Source organism: Citrus sinensis, chromosome 8 (assembly GCF_022201045.2).
Source record: "Citrus sinensis cultivar Valencia sweet orange chromosome 8, DVS_A1.0, whole genome shotgun sequence".
Taxonomy (NCBI): Eukaryota; Viridiplantae; Streptophyta; class Magnoliopsida; order Sapindales; family Rutaceae; genus Citrus; species Citrus sinensis.
Window position 1 is genome coordinate 22,906,257 of NC_068563.1, and position 15,023 is coordinate 22,921,279.

A 15,023-nucleotide genomic window follows, 5' to 3' on the forward strand; every position below is an offset into this window, starting at 1 on the left:
AAACATTTTAATATTTTTCTCTGCTAATAAGTAATAACTATTATATGGGCCAATATTCTTGACATAAAAAGGATTCAATCATTTTCATCAACACATTAGCACTGCACTCCAAATTATACAAATCACGTGTGTCATTTAATATTTTTAGTCAATTAGTTAATTATATTATATCAAAATAATTTATGCACAAATTTGTGATTGCTCATATGACTATGAAATGTTTTTCACATTTTTCATATTTTTCTTTGCTAATAATTGAGGGAGTGCCCACTCTTATATGGCGCCCAATATTCTAAGAAAGGATTCAATCAAATTCGTCAATACATCAGCACTGCCCTCCAAATTTAATAAATCAGGTGGGTTATCTAATATTTTTATTTAATTAGTTAATTATATTATATCACAATAATTTATACAAAAATTTGTGATGGTATTATTACTCAAAAATATATTTTGTGCCCGACAGATTTAACTCTATTTAAAATGAAAAATGTCCGTTATTTTTTTCTTTTTTATCTAATATCATAGCATATTTTCATGCAGTCCCTTATGATCTATTTTATTTGTGTTACTATCATAAATCTTTAGTTAATTACTTTCTATTTAATTTTAAAAAAAATTATGTGTCAAAATGCGGCAGGTGGCTTGACCTCCAGCCACCCGTTTTCACTATATTAGGCAAATTGAAGTAATTACTTATCCCGTTTTAAAAAAGGAGAAGAAAAAAGTAACTATATATCCAGAATAATCTGATAGCAATTCATTTGATTCCATAATTAGAATATTAGAATCATATCCATAACCACATCAACTCTCCTTTAATTTAGTGTAGTAAATTTTTTATGTAATTCAAATAATAATTGGCGACGGTTTAGATTCTCTCACGATTTAGTTATATATGATTTTTTTTTAGATTTATTTACAAGTGATGATTGGCAAATTAAATGACCATGATTTGTATATTTATATTTTATTTAACCATCTTTAAAACGATGGTTTTTTTCCCTCACTTTCAAACCGATCACGCATTTTCTCGAAATTAATGGCCAGCTTGAAATTGACATGATTGATAAGATAAATTGTTTCTATTACACTCATAGAATAAGTCACTAAACAAAAAAGTAATTAGGTGTTTGATAAAATATGTTATTTTTTTGTTGTGAGTTTCAAAAATAAAATATATACATTTAGTAAAGTTTATTATTAAGATGTTGTTTCATTGTATAATGACAAAAGTAAACATAAATTTAAATTACCTTTCATTTTTCTTGAGGAAATTTAATAAAGTTTCTGGATACTTTTTTTTTCAAATAATGTTATAATAGTGTAGTGACTCTATTTTTGTAAGGGTAAAAACTTGTTTAGTCCCTATATTATGAGGTTAGTGTCCATTTAGTCCATATATTTTTAAAAACACCTCAAAACGTCCTTGCTACTAAATATTGACACTTATGCCATTATTTTTTATTATTTTTAACTTGCTTTTACAATATTACATTTTTACAATAATGTTTCTTTTTTGGATATTAATAAAAAATTAAATTATCAAATTAAACTCAAAAATAAAATAAAAACAAAAAAGGTATATATTAATTTTTGTGGAAGCTCACGTATGTCTAAAAAATTAATATCGTAAAAAATTACATTATCAATTTTTTTAGAAAAATTAATATTTTAACTCAAGAGTGTGTTCCACAAAAATTAATATATATTTTTTATTTTATTTTATTTTTTGGTGTTAAACTGGTAATTTATTTTTTTCTTTTTAATAATGTCTAAAAAAATTTATTATAATAGGGTTATTTTTTTCTTTTTAATAATGTCTAAAAACTTATTATAATAATAGGGCAATATTATAAAAATAAGTTAAAAGGAACAAAAGATAATGGCAAAAGTGTCAATAATTTAATGGTAGGGATGGTTTGAGGTATTTTTAAAAATATAGGGACTAAACGGACACTAATTTCAAAATATAGGGACTAAACGAGCTTTTACCCTTTTTGTAAATCACAATTTTTTATTAATTTTAATTCTAATTATGTAAATTAAAAATATTGATAAGAGCAATATAAATAAAATATTATTACTAATAACATAGTAAAAAATTAATATTTTCTTAGAATAAACTACTAATTATTAATAATAAACAAATATAATGCTATTAAAATTATATAAATATATTATATTTTCAAATAAAGATAGTATATAATAATACTATTAATTCTTTATGGATGTAATAATATTATTTTTAAGTAATTTTAACTTAGAATCAATGTAAAATGATTATTTTTAACTAAATATTATAATATTATATTTAAATAAGTTTAATATAATTATTTTTAATAACTATAATATTATTAAATAATATAATAAAATTTTTTTAATAAATATGATATTATGCTTTTAAATAATTGTAGTATTATTTATTTTAATGAACATAATTATATTATATTTAATAAGGGAAGAATAAAAATGAAGAGGTAGGAATGGGAATGGAAATTTCACTTTTCACCTAAAAATGAGTGAGACCCATGGAGTGGGTGGGACTCTCACTTTTCTTGTTAAATGAGTAAGTAAATGATGAAGTCAGAAGAATCTATACTCTCCACTCTCGGTTTAACAAGTAAAAGTAGTCTAAATTATTGGGTTGAAAAATCAAGACAGAAATAGAGAAGAGGGGTGATAATCCAAGGCGGCTGCTGCAATCAAAGATGGTAGTGTGCGATGTGTTAGAGAATTCAACTTCTCTTTCTCTTTCTTTCTTTCGTTCTTTTTCTTTTTTTTTAAAGTAATTTCCCTCTTATTCAATTTTCCAGTAGGCTGTGTGAATTAATTCAATCCGATAGACGTAATCTGATTAAAGTTGATTTAATTAAATTTGGATGGATTAATTGAATCTTTCAATCAAATTAATGATTAGGGGATCAGGATCCTCTCCTGATCTGATTATGTTATGAGCAAATAACTCATTTATTGGCTGGTAGTTAATAAATAAAAAAATAAAAGAAGTTGAATCTTACCTATACACTACCACTAAAATACACATGACAGGAGATCTTGAAAAGCTCAGAAAAAATCAGATCAGGAGAATATCTTTTTCCATGATTAGGTTGGGTTATATGAACCTATATAATCCTAACTCTTTTTATTTTTTCATAAAAGAGATTATTTTCAATTTCTCTTTGTCAAACCTAACATTAATTGAATTATCTAAATTCAAAATTCAACAATTGAAACTAAATTTTCATTAAAAGTAAGTACATAGATTTTCAAACATTATGTCATTTATTTATTTAGTTTTTGTACGATCTAATTTTTTGTTGTGTTTATTAATATATGTTAGGTCAATGGACAACATTTAATGCTTGAAGGAGAATTATTGTGTTTTCTTTCTTATTTGAATCTATTTTAAGTATCAGATAATTTTTTAATTATCCTTTTCTACTTTTTTTTAATTTTTAATTATAATCAACCTTATCAACCCAACACAACACAATCCGATGATTTAAGAGTTAGATTGATTTTGATTGGATATATTTATTTAGTTAGGTGGTTGACCTTTTCTCGAACTAATTAATAGTGGGTTGAATTGAATTATCACAAACCTAATCTAACCTAATGAGAGGATCTAGTCCATTAGTTAATCCCACCGCTTGCATGCTGGGAGGAAGTTAAATTGTTATTAGACTATAACAACAACAACAACAATAATAATTCTTTTTGTTCATTGTGTACTTATTAGTTGCAGTCACTTATATAAATCAAAACTTAGCAATAGCCCAAATTTATTTGTATAAATTGACATGACATAATATAATTGGATAAGTGATTTTAGAAATGTCAATATTACGTAGCTAAGTTGCATTAGCTACGTAAATTTCATACAGGGATGGTAAAATCCTCAATGGGTTTAGGGCCTCATGGGACTCGACCCCAAATGGGGTAAATTTTGAATAATTTTTGGAAAATGGGGAAAAAATAATCTCCAAATTCTTAACAGGGTAAGGTTTGGTTTTGTACTTCCCATCCCACTCTCACCCCAATCCCCATTATATATAAATATTTTTCTAATTTTTATTTAATAATTTTTTTAAGCCCACTCTCACCCCAATCCCCATTGCGGGCTTGGGCTGGGCTCGGGCCGGGCTTGGCCTTTATTTATTTATTTTAAATTTGTTAAATTATTATAAATTTGAAATAAATTAATGATCAACAAGTTATTACAATCATAGATAAATTAAAAGAAAATGAATATTTCAAATTAAAATAATAAATAAAGCAAATAAAAACTCATAACTTTAATTTTCTTTAATACTGGATTTTCTAATTCAAACGCTCTCTTAATTAATTGACACAAAAGAGAGAATTTAGTATCATAATTTTAGTTTTTTTGAATCATAATTGATTTATAAGTTAAGAATTTAAGTTTTCTTTTTTATTTTTAAATTACTTTTCAATTTTAATTATATTATTCTAATTTATAAAATTATTTTTTTTAAAAAGTAGTGGGCTTGGGCTTTATCTGGGCTTTTTTTCTTGGGCCCTTGTCCAGGCCCTCATGGGTGAGGGCCGGGCCTAAGCCTGCGGGCCTGGCGGGCTTGGGCCAGCCCAGACTTTTTTGCCATCCCTAGTTGCCATGTTAGTTAATAAATTTTCTTTTTATTTTTACTTGATATAAATGGGCTACAACTAAAAGAAAACCCTACAATATAATTCTAATTCAACCCTAAAATATTGTTTTTTTTTTCTCTCGTAAGATACTGCTCTCTTCAAACATTTTTCAATTTTGATATCATTTTGAGATATTGTTTCAAATATTTGGAGATTTTCTTAAATAATTTAAATACTTTATAATGTGGTAATGGTTTTATTTAAGTTTTTAATTTTTAATTTATTAAAATCATGTATCTATGTTTGCTATTAAATAAATAAATGGGTAATGGGGTGGGAATGCAGAAATCATTCCCCACGCGGGGATTCCCCATCCCCGCCCCACTAAATTTATTAGGGAATAAGGTGGGGAATGAAGTCAAAATTTTTAATGGCGTGGGCGAGGGGAGGCCGGGGAATGAGGTAGGCCTCCCCTCCCCCACCCCACCCCACCCTACTCCATTGCTATCCCTAATCTCATATAACTAATATTAGTTTAGATACTTAGTTTATTTTCTAATTATATAACATCTCATATATTATTCATTGGCTAAACTTATAAAATAATGAATAATAAAACCAATTAAAGTCGTAGAAATGACTGAGATATCAGTGGCACAACAACAAAATAATATTATTTTGTCATATTAATATTAATCCAACTGAGTAATCGTAATATTACTATCATTTGATTGTAAAATATCTCATATTTTGTCAAATAAGATAAACTGTTCAAATCTCAGTGAAAATAAATAATATGTTTCTTGCTAATAGGCTCATGCACTAACCCAAATAATAAAAAGCATCTCTACCTAAAGAATGGATCACATGAATTACTCGTCCTTAAAGATATCATACAATCATCCTCCAAAACCAAAGATCACCTATTACAATCACACCAATGAACAAATTATCCCATTCCTTCCTTTTCAAAAGCCAAAAAGATGTGTTCCCATACAGTCTTCAATGAAAAAAAATTCATCCTGCGACACCAAATCCTCACCATCATTGTTTACAAACATTATTGATCGTCCTCTTCATCCTTCTGTTGATCCAAAGCATGTCTTCACTGGAAACTTTGCTCCGGTGGACGAGCTTGGCCCCACCGAGTGCCCAGTGGTTGATGGCAGGCTTCCGGACTCTCTAACTGGAACGTACATCCGAAACGGACCAAACCCACAACACATGCCACGTGGCCCTCTCCACTTCTTTGAAGGTGATGGCATGCTTCATTCGGTGCAATTATCTAAAGGGCGTGCAATTTACACTAACCGCTACGTCAAGACTTACAAATACAAGCTCGAGAGAGATGCCGGTTGCCAAATTTTTCCCAACATGTTGTCAGGAATTTACGGGATTGCGGATATCATTCAATGTGTTGCAGCGGTAGCAAGAGTGTTGATGGGTCACATAAATCTCAAGAAAGGATTTGGTTTGGCCAATACAAGTCTTGCTTTCTTTTCATCTAAGCTTCTTGCTCTTGGTGAGTCCGATTTACCCTACATCATAAACTCTACTCGAGAAGGCGATGTTGAAACTGTAGGGAGATGGGATTTTGATGAAGCATTATTTGCAAGCATGACTGCTCATCCAAAGACAGACATTACCACAAAGGAGACTTTTGCTTTCAAATTTAGCCCCGTTTTTTCCCCTCATCTTACGTTCTTCCGCTTTGATGCAAATAGTATTAAGCAAAAGGATGTGCCTATATTGTCCATAAATCTACCAACTTTCATCCATGACTTTGCTATAACCAAGAGGTTCGCTATTTTCTCAGAGACACAATTAGCCGTTTCAGCAGCAAATGTGATGTTGGGAAAAGGCATGCCGACGGTTTTTGATCCGGAAAAAATCCCTAGAATTGGGATCATATTGAAGTATGCAACAAGTGATGCCGAGATGAAGTGGTTTAATGTTCCGGGGTTTAATGCAATGCATGTCTTCAATGCTTGGGAAAATGGAGATGATGAGATTGTTCTTATTGCAACTACTGCTACATCCATTGAAAATCTTTTTCACAAAATAGACATGGTCCATTTCTCACTGGAGAAGGTGAGAATCAACTTGAGAACAGGACATGTTTTTAGAAATATTTTATCAACAAGAAATTTGGAGTTGGGGTCCATAAATTCTTCCTATATTGGGAAAAAAAATCGCTATGTTTTTATGGGAGTGGGTAAAGAAATTCCTAAAATGGAAGGAGTTGTAAAGATTGATCTAGAAAAGGAAATTGAAGTCTCAAGAAGATTTTACGGACCCAGTTGCTTCGGAGGGGAGCCATTATTTGTTCCAAGAAATGAAGATCATCTGGATGCTGCTGATGAAGATGATGGATTTGTAGTGACTTATATTCATGATGAGATTCATGAGGAATCAAAATTTCTTGTAATGGATGCCAAATCACCAAATCTAGATATTGTCGCAGCCGTTAAGTTGCCTAGGCGGGTTCCATATGGGCTTCACGGTCTATTTGTTCATAAGGACAATCACTAAAACTAAAAAATTTTTATAAATCTTTTAAATTGTGTGATTGATTAATTGTATTGTTATTATTATTTCAAAGTTTTAACAGATAAATTTTCTCACTAATATAACTTTAATAACCTCATGCGTATGGACACACACTCACACTTACACACATGACATTACATTATTGTTGACACATTAATTAATATCCGAACTAAGTATCTAAATAAGTATAACATTATTGATTTTTTGGGATATTATCATTTACCACCAAAGTTATTCTGACATATCGCGTCAATACCATGGTTTGTTAAAAAATACATTTTACTACCAAACGTTTGGACAATTATCAATTTACCACTCTTCCGTTAAAAACGTTAAAAAATTTACTGATATTTTACTGATGTCATTAGGACATCAAAGACATTTCATGTTGAAATCAAAACATTGTGTTGCAAATGTAAAATAAACAATAAAACAAAGCAAAAATTTTCAAGGAAAATAATTAAAGAATTAGGAAATTGATAACCCTAGAATCAGCCCCTCTCTCTCATTAATTTTTTTCTTAATTAAATTTTTATTATTTTTAATTGTGATTAATACTTGAATTTCATAAATTTTAATTTTAATTTTGAAGCATAATTTTTTATAAATTATTTTCTTTGTCGTTTATCATAAATCTGCATGTTGTTCATTATATTTATTAATTACAATTTTTAGTTGTTTTCTAAATCTTATTTTTGTTAATTATTTCTTTCTTCTCAAAGGGTAAAATTGTCCTTTTTTTTGGGGTAAAATCGATTTTTAACTCATTTTCAATTAAACATTAACTTTTTTTTAATGGAATGGTGGTAAATTAATAACGGAGAAAATATTTGATAGTAAAATATACTTTTCAATAAATCATGATATTAACATGATATATCGGTAGTAAAATGATAATATCCCTTGATTTTTTAAGGGGTGTTAAGAAAAGTTTCCAAGATATAACTCTAGCTTGGGTTCGTTGTAGGCTGCAATGGCCTACAACCCACACTCTCTCAATCCTCCTCTTTAATTTATTGAGAATTATTGAATAATGAATAATATATCTTGGAGACTTCAAAAGATGCACAGTCACCAAAATGGTTATTTGACGACAATAGCACTGATGTTTGCCCGAGTCAAACCTCGAAACCTTATAAAAAACAACACGTTTTGTGAATTATTTTTGTTTTAATTTTAACCAATACGACGTCGTTTTGCTTCAAGTTTCCCCCACCAATGGCTTTCCCTTCCTCTTCATTTCACCACTCAACGAATGGCTTTCTCTTCCTCTTCATTTCACCACTCAACCCCAACGATAGAACCGGCCTGCAAAACCCTTAAACTATTATTCTTTCCTTCAATCTGATAGGATTTGGTTTAGATTAAGCAAAAGCAAAAGCTTGAACAAGGTAAGGTACTGTCTTCTTTGGCTGCGAAGATGTAAAGAAACAAAAAGAATTGAGTTGCAGCATTTACCCTTGAAAAATGAGTTTTAATTCTACGTGGCTTTGCCATAAGGTAAGGTACTATCTTCTTTGGCAGTAGATTATTTTCAAAGCTTGAATTTTGTTGTTTTAATTTGCGAAGCCATTGCCGTTGTTAAATTGGGTTAATATAATGGGTAATAAGCTTATGCTGCGATGTTTTTTGCTTGAATCCTGAGTTGTTTCAATTTGAATCTTGAGCTATGACTTGTGGATTATGAATGGCAATTTCAGGTGCGGATTGTGGATTGTGAATGGAAATTTCAGGCTGTGGCTGGATCGAAGAAGGAAAGGGGAAATATTTTGTTGTGGCTAGAGCTGGTGGTTAGAGCTCGATCGACGAAAGAAAGGGGAAATATTTGGCTGTGGCTGGAGCTCGATCGACGAAGGAAATGAAAGAGAAAATATTTGGTTGTGGCTGGAGTTGGTGGTTGGAGCTCGATCGACGAGGGAAAGGGAAAATATTTGGTTGTGGCTGGAGCTCAATCGATGAAGGAAATAAAAGAGAAAATATTTGGTTGTGGCTGGAGCTCGATCAACGAAGGAAAGACAAGGGAAAATACTTAGGTGGAGCTCCATAAAAAAAGACTAAGGAAAATATTTGGCAAGCAAAAACAACATCATCTTTAACTTTAATAAAATACTGCGTTTAAATTTCGGAGTTTGACCTTGGGCAAGTATCATTTTCTTTTCGTGACAACAAAAGCTGAAATCTGAAATTTATTACGAATAGTAATGCTATTAGGACCTGTCTCCCTTGCAGATTCTACAAGTAACGTATTGTGAGTTGACAAGATGATACATGGCTGCGTGGCACGTGGACGGTGGATGGAATGGGAGATTATATTTGCAACCAAGCATTCCGGTTTTTGCCGGTGACAAAATAATTTCCTCCCAGTTGCTGACCGGTAACCAGTCAGTGAATTTGGAACATGGGCCATATTCTGAGATAAATTACATGATGGGCCGTGTTCTAAAAATCCAAACGTACTGTGAATGGTTGTAGGGTTTGGAATTTATAATTGGACTTTGCTACAGCAAGAGATGCCACGTTGCATCTTGTGCATCAGCATTGTCTCAACATCCACCATCCAATTTTTGTGCAATCGAAATGGCTGAGATGAAGGTGATATAGTCGACGCTGCTTGGGACGTGGGCCCCTCGCTTCTCGCATCCGATCGCGAGTGCCTTGTCGCCGATATCGACGTCCAGGTAGTCGCTGGTCAAATTCGTAAGAGAAAGGTAATATGCTGGGGTTGCAAATTTTTAATTCTAGGCATCTTGGTTGAAAGTAATTAAAATTTTTTTTTTTATGTTCTGCTACATATGTTTAGACTGAATAGAATTGTTATCTTTTGGGAGTAGGTTCAGTAACAGTGAAGACACCATTCTCCATTGATGCCTTGACTTGATCGATCTTGGCATTTTCAAGCAACCGGAACCTCCTCAGGAACTTGCCGCGGCCCCTCTCAACATGGTGCCATTTGTTGTTCTTGTCTTCCTTCTCGACGCTCCTCTCGCCGCTGATCTGAAGGACTCTCTCGTCCTCAACTTCAACCTTCACTTCCTCTTTCCTGAGCCCCGGAAGATCCGCCTTGAAAACATGAGCTTCCAGGGTTTCTTTCCAATCGACTTGAGCACTGGCAAATGTTGACACCTCATTGCTGGAGAACCCAAAGGGCGCCCAGACGTCCGAGGAAAATGGGTCGAACACGCTCCTGTTTCCGAATATGGATGGAATCAAAGATATTTTTGCTTAATCAACTGAAACGACGAGCAATTTCTTTCGAGAACGTTTGCTTACTTATCAATTTGGTCTTAATTACTCTTTACCGATAAACTAAGAGCATCTCAAAAAAAAACTATCAATTTTACTCTTTAAATATTCATTTATTTTATTACTTATTTATGTGATAAATAGATGAGTAAAAAAAGATATTATTTTCTAAAATACTCTTCAAATATAAATGAGTTAATATTATTTTAATTAAATAATTATTTTTTAAAAAAAAGTCATTAATAATTAAATCACATTTCTCTTTTTCTTCAATAAAAAGTAATAAAATATAAATTAAAAATAGAGAAAGTAATTTTTTAAATTTGAAGAGAGTGGACAATTTCTTATTTTGAAGAATCTTAATTGGAGTGTCTTTTGAAACCTTAAATGTTGATGTAACTCTTCAAATAAGTAATAAAATTTTATTTAAAGAGTCTTTTGGTGATGTCCTAAGTGGAGTTCATGGGGTGATATTTGTCTTCAACCACGTGACAATTCCTTAAACACATGACCTTTTGTTACTGCTTACCTCCGGTTGCACATTAACCTAATTAAGTCGGTTTCCCACGAATCTAGAATTTTGTTTTCCTCTGTTTCTAACCGTTAAATCTTCTTGTTCTTTCTCGCTCCTCATCGAACGCCTCAGATCTATTGTCTTTCTCTAACAGATTTTGTAACTTAGTCGTTTCCATGCTATTAAATGCGAAAATAAACACAAAATAATGAAAATAGCTTTTCTTCTTTTTTCCCCCCAAAAAATTATTAATAATATATTTTTCTTTCAATATAGATTTTGTAATATATTTGATCCGACCCTAATTTTGGCCCGACTAACCCGACTCTAATATTTCGGGCTTTGGCCCGAATGTTCAGATTTCGAATCGAGCTCGAACCAAAATTTTTAGGTCCGATCAAATTTCGGGTCAAGGTCGAGCTTAAGTCGACCCAACCCAACCCTATATTTAAAAAAAAAAATGATTGTGGTCCTTGTGAAATTGAATTGTGTGTAGAATTGAATCATGTGTTTTAAATTTAATTGCATTGTGTGTTTTTAATGTTAGATTGGAATTGTAAAAAATCATTCTTATTAATTTGGTTGTTTTGTGAATTATTTTGTAATTAATTATATTGTATATTTTACATATTATTTTGTGAATTATTTTAAGTTAGAAAAATCATTTCTTTTATTTTATATTCATGGTTTTGTAACTAGAAAGAGAACAAAAATTGTAAAGTAACATAAATAAAATTAACATAAATGAGTTTTTTTTAAGATCGGGCTTTTAATTTCATTGATCGGGTTGGGCTCGGACTTAGATAGATAGGGACAAGGATCGAAGCCCAATTACGAGACATGTAGGTTTTCAATTGAATAAGGCAGCTTAATTAAGAATGAATTTGCGGAGGATGCCTAATCAAGGCAACGCATTGCATGAAAATTAAACTACTTTAATTTTTATATTGCTTTCCCATCAACGAGGATATTGTATTTACAACTGACAAGTAAAATTCTTTATGAATTCTTGTTCTTTAATGGTAAATTCTCCATGAATTCTTAGTCTTTAATGGTAAATTCTCCAGTTCAAGGTAAACACAAGTTCAGCCAATTATTCAAATACTAGTCATATCGGTAGTCAGTCTTTATGCCTTCCGGCGACTAAATCAAACAATGGCGACCTAACTCCGGCGTAGATCGTCCATCCACCTGGTGATACTTGAACCTGACCATCAGATGAAAATACCCAACTTCACGTTTGGTTGAAAAAAAAAATAGTAACAGAGGAGACGGATGAAAAGGAAAGGGAAGAAAAAAAAATGAGCAAAGAAGAGAGCCAATTTCGTTTTTAGTGTTTTGGTTGAACAGAACAATTCATTTTTCTCTTTTTATTTCATTCCATTCTCCTTTCCTCTTCTCTTTTTTTTTTCTTATATTTCTTGTTTCCACTCTCCTCCTTTTCCTTTCCTCTTTCCTTATATTTCTTGAAACCAAACATGCCATAAAAACCTCGTTACAGGTAAAATCTAAGGGAAAGTGTTAATTTGTAATAATGATAAATCTATCAAGTATCACCAGCTCAGTTCAAATCCCCCCATCTAAAACTCAAAACTACCACGACATCCACATCCCAAATCTAACAAAACTCTTCTGAAGTGAATTGTCAACTTCAAGTTCTTCACATACATACTTATTACAACTTCAGAAGTTTCATTAAATCACAAACGGAATTTCTTATCCTTCCTCTAAATCCTTGATTGTTGATTACCAGTGTCTAATAAAAGGATAAGAACTCCACAGCACTAAATCATATACAAAATAAAACGATAGACGAATTAAAAAATAAAAAATGTAGGTCATAACCAGGCCCCCAAATCAGAGATCATTAGGGGCAGACATGCAGACCCAAATCAATTTCTGTGCACATAACCATGCTACCTTCATCTCTATATATATTAATTCCAGAGCATCGGCTTATTGTGCACAGATTTTATTATAAAAAAAAAAATCAAAAATAAAAGAACACTGAACCCAAGAACAGAACCTAAAAATGTGTCGAATCCTAAAACAAAGCCCTCGGATCAGAGAGATTGCATCCAGAGCAGAAGTTTTAGACCCATTTAAAATTTTTATTTTCTGTGCTTCGCCACCTTCATCCTTTAAAGTGACAAATCCCGAGACCAGACTTTGGCGCACAGCCATGAGATACCTAAGAGCGAAGAGTGAAGTCGCTGAACCATGTCTAATTGTCTATAAATAGTGGAACATTTCTCATCCTTAGGGTTAAGCGTTAGCGAGGTGAAAAGACCTAAAGACCGGAGTTACTTTGTGTTGAGCATCAGCCCATACCCCGACCCGTAAATTATAGATTTATTTGGGCTTTACTATTAAAATCCCAAAATATCCTATGCATCGCCCACTTTCAGATGCATTCAATCGAAAAGTTTAAAACATGTTGCCCATGACCATCACAAAAATTTTCGGGTATTTTTAGAACATTGATCATTATCCATTTATTTCAATCAATCATAATAATATGTATGTTAATATGGTAAATAGTGAATTGGAAAAAAAACAATACTATAAGGTCATGTTTGGTTTGAAGAAAAAGGAGGAGAGGAAAAGAGTGGAATGGAGAAAAAGGGAGAAGAAAGTAATGGAGAAGAGTAGTGAAATTAGATTTTGTTATTTGGTTTGATATAAAATTTGATAAGGAAAAGAATTATAATTTTTTTCTTTAGACAAATTTATCATTTTCCTTAAATATTAAGCTATTTATATTAGTTATATATATATATATATAATGGCAGTCCGGTTGTCGGCGGCGAGGGGTCCAACGACTTTCCAACGAAGGTCCAGCGCCTTTCCGGTGGAGGTCCGGTGAAAGTCCGGCGGCTGTCTGGCGAAGTCCAACAGTGGTCCGGCAACGGTCCATTTATAATATTAAATCAATAAAATAAAATTATAAATAATAATTATTAATGGAATTAAACAAGTTAAAAAGTTGAAGGGTAATTTTAGAAACTTTATTTTCCAATAGAAGATGAATTTAAATTCTTCACTACTTGGTGTGGAATTTAAATTCTACATTATGATGGATATTAAATTTTAATGGAAATTAAATTCTTACATATTTTGTCAAACCAAACAATGAAAATAAAAAGAGAATTTAAATTACTTTCCTCTCATCTATTCTCTCCTCCCAACCAAACACCACATAAGAGCACCAAAGACTTTCTCTGCCCATAGACTTATTGCCACTTATATTCTCACTGGTTATTTTATCTCAAAAAAAAAAAAAAGAAAAAAAAAACAAGAAGAGAAAGGATATTTGTACCATAGGTGAACTCCAAGTTCGAATTCAGCCTCGACCAGATAAAATTTTTTTTCTAAATTTTTTGTTTGAGTTGAGCTATTAACACCCCTTTATTGTTAAAATAAAACACTTTTGAGATAAAATTACATTAAAGAACATTTTAAAAAAATTTAAACCTATTATTATTTCTCGTTCCACCAACTCTTTACACTACTCCTGCGAAATTTACCTTTTCTTTTTTCGGGCAACACTTTTGCATTCATCATCCATCCTGTTATGCTACTGTATTAATATAATCTCTTGCTAATCTCAAGATCAGATGAATACAAATAGTTTAAGAATTAGCAACCAACAGAAAGCTTTTTGAAGTCAAATACACACAAATTTTTGTAAGGATGTCTACAATTCACTCTTGCGAAATTGGTTCATAGACATCCAAAAATAAGAGTTTGGCTTTAAGAATTTTGAGATGAATTTGTTCTATTATTCATAATTTTTTTTGCAGTCCTGATGAATTTAATTTTATTGAAGAAAGAAATCAAGAAGGAAAGAAACACATCAATTAAAGTTGAAAATTGTAAACTTGTAGGTTATCCTAGTCTACACAACAATAACTATCACAGAAACAAAAATCTTTTATTTGCAGCACCTCATGAATCATGATTATCCAATTGTCAGGGCATAAACATCAAGAACAATCTCTCTCTTTCTCTCTTTCTCTCTTTTTTAAATAGTTTTCTTATAAGTCAATTATTTTCTTAAGGATTAGTTTTAAACTCTAAATTAAAATGTACATTTGATTGAAAT

At 31.4% G+C, this 15,023-nt stretch overlaps 2 protein-coding genes and 1 non-coding gene across 3 annotated transcripts; 1 reads left to right on the forward strand and 2 right to left on the reverse strand.

Moving 5' to 3' along the window:
* Positions 1–5,469: 5,469 nt before the first annotated feature.
* On the forward strand, positions 5,470–7,143 carry LOC102621818 (probable carotenoid cleavage dioxygenase 4, chloroplastic). Its single transcript, XM_052431758.1, has one exon. The coding sequence runs from the start codon at positions 5,470–5,472 to the stop codon at positions 7,141–7,143; it is 1,674 nt and encodes a 557-aa protein (XP_052287718.1).
* A 2,817-nt stretch (positions 7,144–9,960) lies between these two features.
* Positions 9,961–11,096, reverse strand: LOC102617422 (17.6 kDa class I heat shock protein-like). The gene is made up of 2 exons (XM_052432783.1): positions 11,006–11,096; positions 9,961–10,382 (listed from the first exon to the last, which is right to left on the reverse strand). The coding sequence occupies exons 1-2, from the start codon at positions 11,094–11,096 to the stop codon at positions 9,976–9,978; spliced, it is 498 nt and encodes a 165-aa protein (XP_052288743.1). The 3' UTR covers positions 9,961–9,975.
* Positions 11,097–12,747: 1,651 nt separating this feature from the next.
* On the reverse strand, positions 12,748–12,846 carry LOC112499432 (small nucleolar RNA snoR100). The gene has a single exon (XR_003067038.1). It is a non-coding gene; the product is annotated as a small nucleolar RNA snoR100 (small nucleolar RNA).
* Positions 12,847–15,023: the final 2,177 nt, after the last annotated feature.